The following is a 15,751-nucleotide window of genomic DNA, read 5'->3' on the forward strand; positions in this document are numbered from 1 at the left end:
TAAACCGGCCTTTATCTGAGTGCTGAGAATGCGAATCTGCACGTCAAGTTTACAAATTTGCGCTTGGCGATAGGCGGGGACTTTGCTCAACGCGGTGATAATTGCACAAAAAGTTAAGCGAAGTATTAGTCATCCTAGCAAGTTTTGCCTTTGGAAAGGGGCGTGGCTTGCTGTTCTCCGCAAAGGATTGGTGGGCGGGGCTTCCTGCCAAGCCTGGGTTCCATCCGCGCCGTCTAGAGGCGAGGCGTGTCCGAAGCTCCACTGTAAAGGGGGAAAGATGGCGATGAGTGTGTTCGCTCGGTTCGGCTCGCAGACTTTATTTGCTCCGTGGCTTTATTCGGCAACTGGGCGGGTGAGAAGCTCAAAACCTCTTCTGCTACTTCGGGCACCGTTTCAGCTCTCTGAGGGAGGCGGTGATTTTATAGTTGCCCTGAGCGTTTTATTTCCCCCATAAAAGAGACCTTGGAAGCGCAGTGCGGTGGCAGAAGTGAAAGATACACCGTTTCTGGAATAATAATAAGTTAGATTTTGTCCCCCGAAACTGTTGCTATTAACTAGTAATAATTAAACCCCCGAAACTATTAGTATTATTAACTAGTAATAGTTAAAACCAAAAGTTTAACTATTACTAACTCATGACTTTCAAGGAAGCGTTCAGCACGTAACCTCAGTCTTCTATATATATAATAGTACTTTTTATCGGTGAGTTTTTAAAAGAACTGTTCTCTAATTGTTGCCTCTAATTTTTGACCGTGAGGAATGCAATAAACCAGTTCGGTCGCCATCTATATAGCCTCTCTGTTAAGACAGAAAGTTGCCCGGGGTTTACCATCGTGGAGGTAATCTATACTTTATATGGGGTGTACGGGGTATACACCCCATTATAGCATATACCCCATTATAACATATATCCCATTGCAATTCCTTGGCTCCATATTAAAGCCATATTATTATGGCTTTATCTTAATTGAATATATTATGTCCTATATTGAGTGTGTGTGTGTGTGTGTGTGTCATATATACATGCATGACCTCTGCTAAATAGTCCTGCCAAACTTTGTTGGAAGGCAAGATCTGGCCGACTTTTCTTTGCTATAAATTGCCTAAAAATGTTGTGGTTGTTTTAGTAATATTTCTTATTAATACACCTACAACAAATTCTTAAGAGTTTAGTTGGGTGTTTTTTTAAAGGTTTGAACTTTAGCTGGGCACTAGTTCGAAAATATTTGCTGCTGTTGCTCAAATTAGCTCCTGCTGGATTCCTTTGTAAAATGTGTGTAACTTTTACCATTTTTTAAGCTTGCTGATAACCTTTATCCTAGAGAGCATAGTGCTCTTGTTATCCCCTTAGCAGCCTAGAATCTTTTTTTTCCCAATTTATTCAATTTCTCATATAGTTTTTTTCTTTACAACTTTGTTTTTTTATTCTTCTATTTATATTTATGTTGCATTTAAGTGGTACAGTAATCTATAAATACAGATATGGTAATACTAATAAATGTCTTTTAATTACAGGAGTTCAAATAAAACAAATAGCAACACATGTATTATGTTACTGAATCACTTAATAGATAAAAATATCTTGTGGAGCTGTTTTACTGGGAATTTTGCACATAAATGCAGCTCATATTATGGGTAATGCTATTTCCCAACCAAAAGAAGCAGCTTGCTAATAACTTGAAACTCCTGTGTAAATTTTTTAACATATGGATGATTTGCCTAGTTTTTAGATGAACTACTGTAATTTATTTGTAATGATATTTATATTCTAATTCACCCATCATAATCCTCTTTCAACATCAATGGTAGTCTTAATCTACATTTACCCATTTTTCTCAAGTTAATGGTTTCAGGAACAGCAGCACAGTTGGGCCAATATGTACAAAGTTCAAATTGCAGGTTGCTCAAACTATCCAATTTCTTGTGACACTATCCCAGCTTTTTTAAAAAAATACTGAGATTTGTAATCTTTTCCTTATTCACTTCCAAATTAACACTTAAGCAGAATAGAATTTGATGCAATGCTTTTTTGTAATCACTGGCTACTTCTTTTTTTAAAACAAAAGTTATTCTTTTATCACCAAAGATAAAATACAAAACAAAGAAAAGGGGAAAAAAGAAACAAACTAACAACTATCCAATAACTAGCAACAAAAAGAAAAAAACTTCTGTGCAAAAGAAAAATAGCCCAAATATCAATTACATCTACATTAAAAAAGACAAAATCCACCGCTGCTAAATGCTGAAAGACATATCAAAAGTCTAATATATTCCCTTCCCTATATAACAGCTCTAGAACTAGTTATAAACTTTTCCATTGTATTTAACAAAAATACTATATTACATAAATATCCCTGATGTGGAAATCTATTTGTTTAATAATCAAATTGACCCAACATCAATAGTCAACAGGTTACCCCAAAGTTAAAACTAATCTTCAAATCCCTCTGTTAACCATCTGTCATTGTATTTAACCTGTAGAAAATCCACAAACGGCTCCCAGTCTCTTATAAATTTGTCTAATCTGTTGTCTCTAATCAGAACAGTTAATTTTGCCATCTCTGCTAATTCAGTCAATCCCACTCTTTAACAGTGTCTCCTTTTTCTTCCAATACTTAGCATATATAAGGCTTACAGCAGTCACCATGGAAAGAAATAAAGTTCCAAACTGTTTTTCAATTAGTTTGTCCATAATACCTAAAAGAAAAGTTTCAGTTTTCATTAATATTTGTATTCTGAATATTTTCTGCATTATCAATATTACATTTATCCAATATGATTTAGCATACTTACAAGACCACCACATATGATAGAATGTACCTGGATTTTGATTGCATTTCCAAAACTATCAGTCTGTCTAGACTCAAATACCAATGGTACATCATCTTTAAAAAAAAAAATCTTTCAAACTATAATTCAAAGTAAATTTTAAACCATTGGTCCATACATTCTCCCATCGGTCTAGCATTATGTTGTAGCAAAACTTTTTGCCTATTTTACCGTACAATTTAACAAATTCATCTTCCAGATTCATCTTAAAAAACATTTTATAAATTTTAGCAATTTTTAATTCCTGCAAATACAAAAATTTAATCTTTCAAAGATCATATAATAATTAAGCCAATCACAAACAAATCTTTCACTTACTAATTGTTCCCTTGCTTTTATCTTCTTTTTATCTTCTTCAAATATCAGTAGATCTCGATATATCATTAGAATTAGAATTTTCATTAATGAGAATCACCCCCAAATATTTTATCTGTTTCATAACTTTAATCCAATTTTAAATTCCATTTTCTCTGTTCTTCTGCATTCATATTCTTAGTCAATATTGTCGTCTTTAATTTATTTCTTTTTAAACCCGCCATTTCTCCAAATATTTTAATCTTTCTCATAATGTATTCAATGTTCTCTATCAGGTCTTGCAAAATCAAAATCAAGTCATCAGCAAAAGCACAAAGTTTGTACTTATGTGCTTTACTTTGTAATCCTTTTACTCTGTCATCTTATCTAATGTCCCTATTTAGCAGTTCCAGTGGATAAATAATAAGGGGGATAAAAGACACCCCTGTCTTGTTCTTTCGGGATTTCACATGGTTTTGTCAAATCTCAATTCACCATAATCCATGCTTTCTGGAGTTTATAAATGGACTTCAATCTCTGTAAAAAGCCCAATCCAAAGTCCATTTTTGACTACTTTAACATAAAGTTCTAATTCAAATTATCAAAAGCTTTTTCTGCATCTAAGAAGATTAGATTAAAAGATTAAAACAGGCAACCTGTTAGTCACTATGATGTTGTAAATGTTCAATTAAAGGAAGATTACTCCCACATTGTCTTTTAATTGTCTTTTGGGTAGAAAACTACATTGGTCTTCATGTATGTAATCTCAAAAAAAAATTAAAGTCTTTCAGCTAAAATGGATGTAAACAGTTTATAGTCATAGTTAAGAGAAATTGGTCTGTACCAATTAAGAAGTCCCTCCTTAGGTATCAAAGAAGTGTAGGCATTTTTCCATGAATCAGACATAGAATTTCCTTGTAGAATAGAGTTTATTAAGTCCTTCATTGGAAGACGTAACTGGTTGAAACAGTCAACAAGGAAATTTGCTGCTGTAGTAGTTTTAATTGGTTAAGTATGTTAAGATTTTCTGGTGATTTTTGAAGTTTCTTTCAGTTTAATTTCATCTATACAATGCTTCCAAAGAAAGAGTTATAAGAAAAATGGGAGAATTTAATGTTAAAACTTTATGGAAGTATTTCAAAGTTACATGTTATGTCACAAGAGATGAATGAAAAATTAGACAATTATATATTATATATTTTAAATATATATATATTAGACTGGATAAGACAAATACAAAATTAGATTTTATTGGACTCAAATTTATTATTAGATTTGAAAGGGAAAAAAATTCTAAGACTTAAAAAGATGCCAGAAAATTTGGAGAAAGGCACAAATTTAAAAGATGCAATTGTAACAAATTTTCAAATGGTTTAACAATGATAAATTAGATTTTTCTGAGGAAATTGATAAAATTTACAGAATAAATTTAGTATATGCAGCCAGAAGATAATTGCCAAGAGATGTCATGATTCAATTTATAAGAAAAGCTACCGGTATTAAAGAGCAAATGATGCAGAGACATTACCAACAAAGATTCAACATCCTTGGAAAGAAGTGCAAATATTCAGAGAAATTCCAATTACAAGGAAACACAAAGAATACTTCTTCCTAACAGATATTTTAAAGCAAGATAGCATTCCCTTTCATTGGGACAAACTGGAAGGGATTATTTTTACCTTTAAAAATCAATGTTTTAAACTAAATTCAGTACCCAAAATGCAAGATTTTCTGGAAAGATAACAGATCGAAACTGCACAATTTCTCAAAAGATAAAGATCAATTAACATAAGAATTGGGTCTTAAAAGATAAAAAAATTCTAGGCTGCTAAGAAGATAATAAGAATACTATGCTCTCTAGGAAAGACATGTCAAATACAAGGCCCAGGGGCTGGATGCGGCCTGCGAAGTGGTTTCTTGTGGCCCGCGAAGCCATCCTGAAAACAGTGAGGGAACGGCCCCCGCAGCCTTGGCCCTGGCCCAGGCCGGCCAGGAGGGAGCCAATGTATAATTTTGTGGTGGCCATCTATGCTGAAACATATTCAATCTTAGCTCCACAAGGCCATCTGGAACCAGCGAGGAACCAGCCCCTGCCGCATTGGTCCCGCCCCCTGGGTGCATGCTGGGGAGGTGTCACCCTTTGTGAGGAATGAAAAAATGCACCATCACCTGGAAGTGGCCAGCAAATGGCCCTCGCCTACTTCACATATCCGGCTTGATGGGCTCTGGGGGAGGGGTTTCGACAGGCAGCAGGGCGCTCTCCTCACAGCGCCGAGAGGCTGAGCCGGGTGGCGCAAATCCAAAAAGAAGTGCAACGCCGCCCAGCCCCCAGCCTGCCCGGTACTAAGGAAGGAAGGAAGGAAGGAAGGAAGGAAGGAAGGAAGGATCTGAGGGAAGTCCTGCCTTAGTCCTGCCCTGCTGCCCTTTCACCATCCCCTTGCCCCCTCCTCCTGGCCTATCCTGGGGGTCTCCCATCCTATTGCTAAGGAAGCTTTGGATACAAAGCTGGGTCTCCTCCCATGAAAGGGAATGGGCCTCCCTCTGACTTTGCCCTCGTACCCATCATGAGCAACCTGGCTAAGGAGAGCAACCACAGCAGTAGCAGCTGGGCACCCCCTTGGGGAAGTGGGGCTGGGCTTGGTGCCGCGGGTGCTCGAAGGCCGGGCTGGGTATTTGACCTCTGCTGCCCAGGGCTCCGGGCAGCCCGTACCACCATCCAGCCCCCCCACATGGCCTGAGAGGAACAGTGAGGCTCCTCCAGTGGACCATGCCTTGGCACTTGCCCTGGTCCTACCCCCTTCTGCCAGAGACCCTCAGATCTGTTCCACTCCTGCCCAGGCTCCCACAGGCACCCTGGACGGTAACGATGTAGAGCTGGCCACACCTACTCCATCCACGCCCACCCAGTAGGCCGCACCCACCCTGGCGACTATCCACCCGGCCCTCCGAGGGCAACCGCAATGCTGATGCGGCCCTCAATGAAATTGAGTTTGACATCCCTGTTCTAGGATAAAGGTTATCCGCAAGCTTAAAAAATGGTAAAAGTTACACAAGTTTTACAAAAGAATCCCAGCAGGAGCTAATTTGAGCAACAGCAGCAAATATTTTTGAACTAGTGCCCAGACAAAGTTTTAAAAAACACCCACTAAACTCTTAAGAATTAGTTGTAGGTGTATTAATAAGAAATATTACTAAAACAACCACAACATTTTTAGGCAATTTATAGCAAAGAAGAGTCGGCCATATCTTCCCTTCCAACAAAGTTTGGCAGGACTTTCTGTCTTTTAAGAACTACGTTGTGGTTCTGTTATAATGGTAATGATACAAAGCATCTTCCAGAAATATATAATATATGTAAATAAACCATTCAGATTAAGGATCACCAATATAGGAATGGAATTTTCTGGACAGTATCCATGTCCCTCTGCAGAACTGGAGCATAATGTTTTGGGGGCAATTGACATTGTCAGAATTACATCATCTAAAGAAAAAAACAATGAAAGGACATTGTTCTGGTGCATGTCAGGAGCATCGGATCAATTATGAGCTGAAATCTTACTTTGCCAGGTAATGTTTGTTTAGTTATGACTCAGTTTATTGTGTGAATCCAGTTTTATTTTATATAACATACTCTTTTGTAAACCAATACTGATTTATTTACTAGACACAGTTAATCAAATCATGCCTTAAAGTAATGAGTGAAATAAGTGGCAGGCTTTACATACTGTAAAATGTTTTTGTAAGGATCATGGCAACATCAAGACATGTAAAGCAGAATACTTGAAAACATTTGTACACATTGTCACTTACTATTATTGACTGTAGCAGCTGCCTTGATGCAATTGTTACAGTTGAGAAATATCTCTAGGTTAAAAGGATCCTTTTTCTTTTCCAGCGTTTCACCCATGGAACAAACGTACTATGTCAAACTAAGAGTCCTCAAGGCGGCTTCTTTTCACCACTTCAGAAAGTGATGCTATCACCAGATGCTTTTCATGGGAAAGTGGCCTTTATCACAGGCGGCGGTACAGGCCTTGGAAAAGGGATGACCAATGCGCTGTCTAATCTGGGAGCAGAATGTGTTATAGCAAGCCGGTAAAAACAAATAAAACTTATTACAGCTCCATGTTCTCTTTATTCCCACTAATCCTAGTTGGATGATAAATGCAAAGTGTTTCTTGCTGGATAAACCCCTCTTTGCTTTGTTTAATGTTGTATACTGGATGAGGCACAACAGTGACAGACTTTTGCTGCAAGGGCAGAAAAACTCCCAAGAGCATGTTTGCTTCTTCATTTTCTAGGGAAATCCATAAATTCTCAGAGCATCTAAAATAGTAGTAGCAATAATTCTTAGATTTAAATACCACTTCACAGTGCTTTGCAGCCCTCTCTGAGTGGTTTACAGAGTCAGCATATGGCCCCCAACAATCTGGGTCCTCATTTTACTGACCTCGGAAGGATAGAAAACTGAGTCAAACTTGAGCCGGTGAGACTCGAACTGCTGGCGGTCAGCAGAATTAGCCTGCACAACTGCGTTCTAACCATTGCACCACCATGGCTCTGATGGATACCTGTAGTATCCTAAAGACCCTAAGATTGAGCTCTGAGTCCCTTTAGTGCAGGGGTGTCAAACTCGCAACGTCACGTGACGTGTCACGACGTATCACGACTTTTTCCCCACTGCCGGAGCTGGGTGGCATCCGGCCTGTGGGCCGGCAGTTTGACACCCCTGCTTTAGTGCATCAGTTTGCTGATAGTATAGATAATAGTAACCATTATATAAGGAACAATATGAAGAATCTGTAACCACATTTTCAAAAGCATATAACACTATATATATAGTATATTTTTGTAGTTGTCAAATATTTTACAAGGTATGTAGTTATGTAAGTTATTGAGCAGCATGGTGGCCTAGTGATGAAGATGCTTGCCTCCTATTCAGAAGGCTGAAAGTTCAATCCTTGATGTAATGGCAGGTATTTCTCTTCTAGGCTGCCAAGAAAAAATATTTGCTGCAAACTCGGTGTGGCATTTGGCCAGTAAATGCTCAGCTCCATCCAGTAGCTCCAACTCTACCCCAAATTAAGGGATTATAGGGTCATAAAAAGGGAGTTTTTATTGTTATGTAACCTATAGGAACTCAGTCTTATTTATAACTGCAGGAATCTTGATGTATTGAATCAAACAGCAGAAGAAATATCTTCCAAAACTGGAAATAAGGTATTTAAAATTGTTATTAATATCAATGCACAACATCTGAATCTAGTAGTTTAAATTTTATTTAAATTTAAATTATATTTTAAATTTATTTTATTTTATTTTATTTTTGCTGCTAGTGGTTATGTAATTATTTTACTTTATTGCCAGATTCATGCAATTCAATGTGATGTGAGAGATCCAGAGTCTGTTACCAATGCAATCAGTCGATTAATTGATGTGGCTGGGCATCCTGATGTAAGTAATTAAAAAATTTGATTTATTATTCCTGGAAAAATAGTGTAAGATGTAACAAAAAAGAATGTCATATAAGTAAACTAGTCAAACAAAAGGCAATATACGTTGCCTTTTATTGTAATTTAAAAAGTAAGATTAACTATCATATATATGTATACTAATTGATCATACCCATAAAGACCCATCCGGTGAAATAGGCCATAATATAATATAAGGTAAGCAAATCAGAATCTTGTGAAAAATAATTTATCAAAAAACTAACCCAGTAGATTCAGGAATTGCTCCTTGTCTCTTAATTAAATATTTCTCCAGTAGAAATGTTGACTTGCACTGTGAGCATGCTTTCGATAATGTAGAGCATTTTCCATATTGACAGAATTTTCTGCAAATTGTTTTGGGCAAAATTCTAGTGTAGTTTGTTTATATCAAGTTTAATTTCTGGAATGAAAGTCATATGATCTTGGAGTGACATGTCAGGATTTGTAGTTCAAAATCTTGATCTAATGACAAAAACTAATTTTGATTGATATTCTGAGAGATTGTAGTGTTTGGCTACACAAACCTTTTCCTCCCTTCCATTCCACATCTAGTTCAGGACTTTGCAGTCTCTTGTTTTGGGGTCCTCTTTGGAATATTGTACCTCTTCCCTGGGAAGCCGTGATACTATTGCCGGCATTCCCTTCCACTCCTTCTCCAGCTGCACATTCCATCACATCAAGGTTGAGAAACACTGGAGTAAGCAATAGTGGTTGACTTGCATGGATTACTTTATTATTAACGTCGTTGCTACTTGCCAGTTAGCAAATTTAGACACAGCCATGAGAAAAGTACGCACCATTCATTTTTTTTTATTTTGTTAACCTCTTGCAACATACAGATACTTGATTTTTATTACAACAATAGTGATAGATGTAACAAACAAACATCATTTACATTTTATAGTCCATTGTGTAATTCAAGTAAATCTCAATGCAAATTTTTTTATGTGGAAAATGCAAGTACCTTCCCATATTCATCACTATCTCAAATACCTAAAATTAGAATCAGGCGCACCAGGTCTGGTCCACAGGATTAGAACATCATTAGAGTGGATCTGGGAGGACTGTATTATTTAAACCTCAGAAATTTAGTTTGATTTGTTCTTTATTATTGATGAATGTGATATCACACCTAAATTGAAAGAGGATATGAGGATTTTAAAGCAGGGTTATTCAAACTTGGCCCTTTTATGACTTGTGGACTTCAACTCCCAGAATTACTCAGCCAGCTCAGTCTGGGAGTTGAAGTCCACAAGTCATAAAAGGGCCAAGTTTGAAGAACCCTGTTTTAAAAGATGCCAACTAATTGCAAGAAAACACTCAAAATCTCATAGCTGAAAAATAAATCTCCATTGAGTAGTGGGAAACAATTCCTCCTGATGTCAGTCTGATAGACATTTATAAGAAATAACTATTTGAAATTATTTCTGTCAGAGAGGTAGTACCTGCATTAAAGCCAAGAGTGTACTTTCTTTTTCCATAGAAAGAAATGGCATACCTGTTAAATTTTTGCTGAATAAAAAACTGCAAAAATAAATTTTTCATATCTTTATATAGTATTTGAATGAAGATAAAATAACGAAAAACAATTTTAGATAGGGTATACTTATTTTTTTGACATGACTATATTGAAATAGTCTCATAGTCTCTACAAGCTTTTAAAGCCAGAAGTATTACTTGACATGACTAGTTTTCACTGCTAGACTTCTGTTTGTGTAGAAATTGGTAGGTGCTTATTTGTTATCTCCAGTAAACTGTTGACCAAATTTAATACAGATCTAATGTATTTTTCTTTATTTCAGGTAATAATAAATAATGCTGCTGGAAATTTTATTTCTCCTTCTGAACGTCTTTCTGCAAATGCATGGAAGTCTATCACTGACATTGTTTTGAATGGTACTGCTTATGTAACTTTGCAAATTGGAAAAGAATTGATTAAAGCCCAGAAAGGTAAACTGAGATTGATAAACATCACTTTTTTATCACTGAATGAAAGTGACATCTATGTTTATTTCCTTGCAGATGTCTGGAAATTTCAGTTTTTAGTATAGTTCATTATTCTGAAATAGGCCTCATACTTTGTTAGTTTAATAGCAAACTCTTTTGGGAACACGAGGCAACTTTTTTTACTTGTCCATCTTCTGGAGAAAAAGAAAACAGCTACTTTACAGTCATCAGATACCAAAGGATGAGCTGCTGTAAGCCTCTTGCCATTTGCTATACATTTCAGATACAGTAAATGTTGCTTGTAGATATAAATTATGCAAACTATATAGACATTTTATGGAATGTTAGGGAGTTTTCACAGAACCTTTGTAATAAGATTATTGAAAATGACTATCACTTGTATGATTATCTGACTCCTACAAAACATCTTGGCTTTGTTTCTGACACTACATAAGCCAAACAAAACAAAGGAAATATCTGCAAGACTTTTATATGGCTGCTTAAACATTATTTTGCAACTTTTTTGCAACATTTGTAAAGCACATTTTTTAAAAATAAGATCATTAATTATGCTAGATATTATCTACAATTTAATTATATGTCATATATTTTCTCTTTAACTTTATATTGCCAGTAACATGTTCAACATGTTCTTATTGCTTAATGTGGAAATGTGGTCAAAGATATGCTCTGTTTCTGTTTTATTAACAGTTGGTCAACAAAACTGCAGCCTTTGGAACTGAGCTGCAAAGTAAAGAAATAAATATATATTAATTCATTTATTTGTCGAATAATGGTGGCTTATTTGCAAATCACAAATAATATACAAATAATAGTTTTTACAATTATTAAGTATGTATCATCCCTTTCTGTTGCCAAAATAGTGCTGTCAACATGAGTATGAATTTCTTGTTTAAAATTGTATTCTTTCTTATTCTTTTTGAAATGGATGCTTTTAAAGTCTACAAACCAAATGGATGCTTTTAAAGTCTACAAACCAAAAAGCTGAAATTATTGCATAATGCGCATCTGTATGAACAGATACAACCACGTCTATAAAGATTTACATGTAAATGCTAGTATCTAGGTCTTCACTGATACGTCCTGATTTCTACAAGAAATATAAGAAAAGCTCAGTCAACTGTCAGGTCAAAAGTTATAACTTATGGCCCACATTTATTTTCCTGTATGTTTCAGGGGCAGCATTTCTGGCCATTACAACAATCTATGCAGAAAGCGGGTCTGGGTTTGTGGTGCCAAGTGCTTCTGCCAAAGCAGGTGTAGAAGCCCTGTGCAAGTGAGTACTACTTAAAAATGCATTACTTTTTCTTAATACCTTTGATTCTCTCCTTGAGAGGTAAATTTAGCTGTTTTACTGCTTCTCTTTTAAACCTTTGTTTTAGATCTGTCTATACTTTTCACAGAACTGTAGTCTGTGCTCATTTACCAGCCTTACATTTTGCTGCAGCTATATTAATGTTTGGATGCAGAATATTTAATCTCTGATTTCTAGGTCTCTTGCAGCTGAGTGGGGTAGATACGGCATGAGATTCAATGTGATTCAGCCAGGTCCAATAAAGACAAAGGTACATTATTACCCATTAAGAAATTAACTGAGATCTTTGCAGTGACCAGAAGCACTGCCCCACACAGGGTTTTATTTACCTCCAATTTTTGGCAAAACCGCGCCCATAGCAAGTCAATGGTTTGCTTAACATTGTGAATTTGCTTAACCACCACCAGCACAACAAAAGTCATAAAATTGGGTTGCTCAGATGAGTGACCCAATTTACAACCATCAAGAGTTAGAGTTGTGATAGGTTGTAACTCAAGGAATTCCTGTAATTGTGAGCGACCTTTTAGAAATAGAAATACTTTGGGAAGAGTGGAGCAGTGCTTCCTTGAGATCACATGTTTTATTTTACTGTTTGTTTGTTTTGCAAGGCACAAATCTTTTTGCTATAGCAATCATTTCCCCCCCCCCCTCTTTTTCTTCAGGGAGCCTTCAGCCGCCTGGATCCCACGGGGATATTTGAGAAAGAAATGATCCAGAGAATTCCTTGTGGTCGTATGGGAACTGTGGAAGAGATCGCCAACCTTGCCACCTACCTCTGTAGTGATTATGCGAGTTGGGTTAATGGAGCAGTAAGTTGATCCTGGGTGCATGAAGCTCACTGCTGCTGTTAGAAAAGTGTAATTACACACAAGTGTCACCTGATTCCTTGAAGGCATTTAATTCCAGCATTTTTACGGAGCTCTGTGAGCTTGATGAGAATGCTTTATGAATCACTCTTTAACTTTTTAGAAACTACCAACTACCTAGTGGAAAGAATGCTTTATGGGCAAATTTAGTACAGTTCAGTAAGTCACAGAAGTTGAGTACTTTAAAGGTATTTCTTCTTGTACAAAAGTTCTACTGAACTAATTCAGCTGATCATTTGAATTTCTTAATGAAACAACCTCTGCATCATTCTTACAGGTCATTAGAATGGATGGTGGTGAATACGTGAATATGGCTGGAGAATTCAATGAATTACGTAAGGTAATAATTTACAAGGAACACTTTGTAACAAAAGATTGCAAAATGGAAGACTCCATTGGATGTTTTAATCAGTTAATACTGCCCTCCATTCTGCTATAATTCCCATCATAGTTCTCGTTTTCCTCCCAATATCAGCTTTTGATGCTTGGTAAAAACATCCAGGCCTCATGAGGCTATTCCCACCTCTATCCACCCACTTTTAAGAGGTATTTTTCCTCTTAAAAAATTAATGTATTACTGTATACTTTTAATGGAGTACTAAGCTTAAGTCCCATTGATTTCACTTGGAAAACTTTGAGGATCTGTTCTGCTCTGAATGCAATTTAAGAACATTCTTCCTGGCTGGGTCATACCCATTATATTGACACACTACATGATGATAGTAGAAAATCGGCATCTCAACTACACTGTTTTCTTTTCTATGCTAGGTCACCAGTGACCAGTGGAATATCATGGAACAAATGATACGAAAAACAAAAGGCTCATAATTTACATTTTTATGTGACTTTTTATATAGCTTATTTCTAAAATGTTCTGTATTCTAGCAATAAAATGCACTGCTGCTGATAATTATCTGTATGTCCACGTGTATCCATTTTAAGTTCACAAATCACAACATTACATTCTTTAGAAGCAATATTTTAATAGGCATACACAAATTATCATATGTTAATTCATTCATAGTTTCTTTTCGTATATGGGTAGTGCTTGATTTACGACCACAATTCGGTCCAGAATTTCTATCATAAGTTGTTGAGGTTGGGCCCGATTTTGTAACAACTTTTAGACAGGCATTAAGCAAGCCACCATGGTCATTAAGCAAATCCAGCTTTCTCAAAGGGTGTTGGGTATTTTTTGCCAGAAATTGGCAAAAAAGGTCGCAGATCTTGATCACATGACCCCAGGATGCTGCAACCAGTCATAAATGTAACCTGGTTGACAAATGCCTGTTTTGCAATCAGGAGGAGTGGTGCAACAGGTATATGTGTGAGTGCAGGTCATCAATCACTCCTTCCAAAGCCATTGTAACTTTGAAACATTATTCAGTGAACAGCAGTAAATTGAAGACCTATTGTTTATGATCAGTAGTCTATCCTGAGTAACAAATGGATTTCTCACGTGATTGAATTGTCTAGAATCTTAAGATGGAACTTGCCTCTGTATTTGACAGTTTGATATCACAACTATACCATTTAATAATCAGATTTGTGAGATAGGGCACTATTTTTTCAGTCTACATTTGTACTAGGTGAAAATCGGACAGGTGTCCATAATTCTTCAGAAGGAATTGCATTTGAATTACAATTATAACATATAATTATTGTACCTATGGCATTGGTAAGAAAATATTTAAAAAACATACATTATAAAACATACTTTCTATTATGAAGAAAAATAAAGATATGTTTGCTTGGGCTAGAGGAAGAAATTGTGCCATTTAATAAAGGAGAAGAGGCATAGATTAAATCTGAATGCTCCTACATTTACTATAGAAATGGGAGAAAGAATCCTACCACTATTTTATTTTGACAATATTGGAAGGAGCAGTGTCCACTAGAGGGGACCATAACACAATATTCTGGTTATAGTTTGTATCACATTCTCCTTGACTTGAAAGTTTACAGACATTGCTCTGATTAATTCAGCACTCTGAATTAAATTCACATGCTACCTTGAGTTGATGCTGTTTCATTTTTTTGATGCTGATGATTATTGGAGTGCATCCTTGAACTGAAACAAAATTGCAAATGTTGGCATAAACATTTAATATGATCACATTTTGGAAATTATAGGAGTTCTCTTCATTTCAATTTGGCATTTAGGGTATTGGGGATAAACTGGATGACCCTGAAATCTGATGTATTTGCTGGTGTTCATTTAATGTACAACTGCTAATTCTAACTTTGTCACAGATTACTAAGAGCAGAATGTGGTTAGATAGGTGGGACCATATTCAGTTCTCAATAATTGATACTGCATTGTATGAAATAAACCAAATCATCCTTAAAAGACATCTGAAACTATTATACACTGACAGAATTTGGATCACATTCTTAATCAAGGTCAGTTGGAGACTTGGTGGCAGCATTCTCACATTCTCTTTCCTTTATTCGGATTGCTATAGTTTATTAAATTGTGCTAACCCACTTGATTTTTGCCATGATTTAATGTATCTGTACTACATAAACCCAGAAATAGATTAATTCCCTAAGCCAAATAAATATGTGAAAATCCAGCCTTAGAGCAGACTTGTTTTGTCTAGCTTGGCATTGTCTAAATAACAGAGAAACACGGCCTTTCTTGTGTTGTCAGATTGCAGTTTCCCTCACTTGTAGTCATCATGGCCAGAAATAGAAATAGAAATGTTTAAAGAACGCCGATGTATCCCCTTTATTTTAAATAGCTCTCCAGGGTTTCAGTTAGGAATCTTTTTCAGCTTTACCTGCTAATGCCCTATTTACAGACCTTGAAAATTTACCTGAAAAGCATGCTTTCTGTCACTAAGCTGTTTTCCTTGGATGACGTTGACATAAAATGGTGCTGGGAATCATTTTTGAGTGCGTAATTTATTTTCTTTTATGAATATGATAATGTGTTCATTTGACACCCAAGAACAGCAATGCAGTTGAAAAAGACTAGAGAGATG

At 36.2% G+C, this 15,751-nt stretch overlaps 1 protein-coding gene across 1 annotated transcript; it reads left to right on the forward strand.

The window, feature by feature from the left end:
* The first annotated feature begins 216 nt into the window (after positions 1–216).
* DECR1 (2,4-dienoyl-CoA reductase 1) lies at positions 217–13,677 on the forward strand. The gene is made up of 10 exons (XM_015813982.1): positions 217–352; positions 7,019–7,218; positions 8,286–8,343; positions 8,491–8,577; positions 10,418–10,565; positions 11,760–11,859; positions 12,076–12,148; positions 12,561–12,707; positions 13,042–13,104; positions 13,533–13,677. Exons 1-10 carry the CDS (start codon positions 278–280, stop codon positions 13,590–13,592), a joined length of 1,011 nt encoding a protein of 336 aa, XP_015669468.1. The 5' UTR covers positions 217–277; the 3' UTR covers positions 13,593–13,677.
* Positions 13,678–15,751: the final 2,074 nt, after the last annotated feature.

The sequence above is a fragment of the Protobothrops mucrosquamatus genome, unplaced genomic scaffold, assembly GCF_001527695.2.
Source record: "Protobothrops mucrosquamatus isolate PMUCROS unplaced genomic scaffold, P.Mucros_1.0 scaffold211, whole genome shotgun sequence".
In the NCBI taxonomy this organism is placed as follows: domain Eukaryota; kingdom Metazoa; phylum Chordata; class Lepidosauria; order Squamata; family Viperidae; genus Protobothrops; species Protobothrops mucrosquamatus.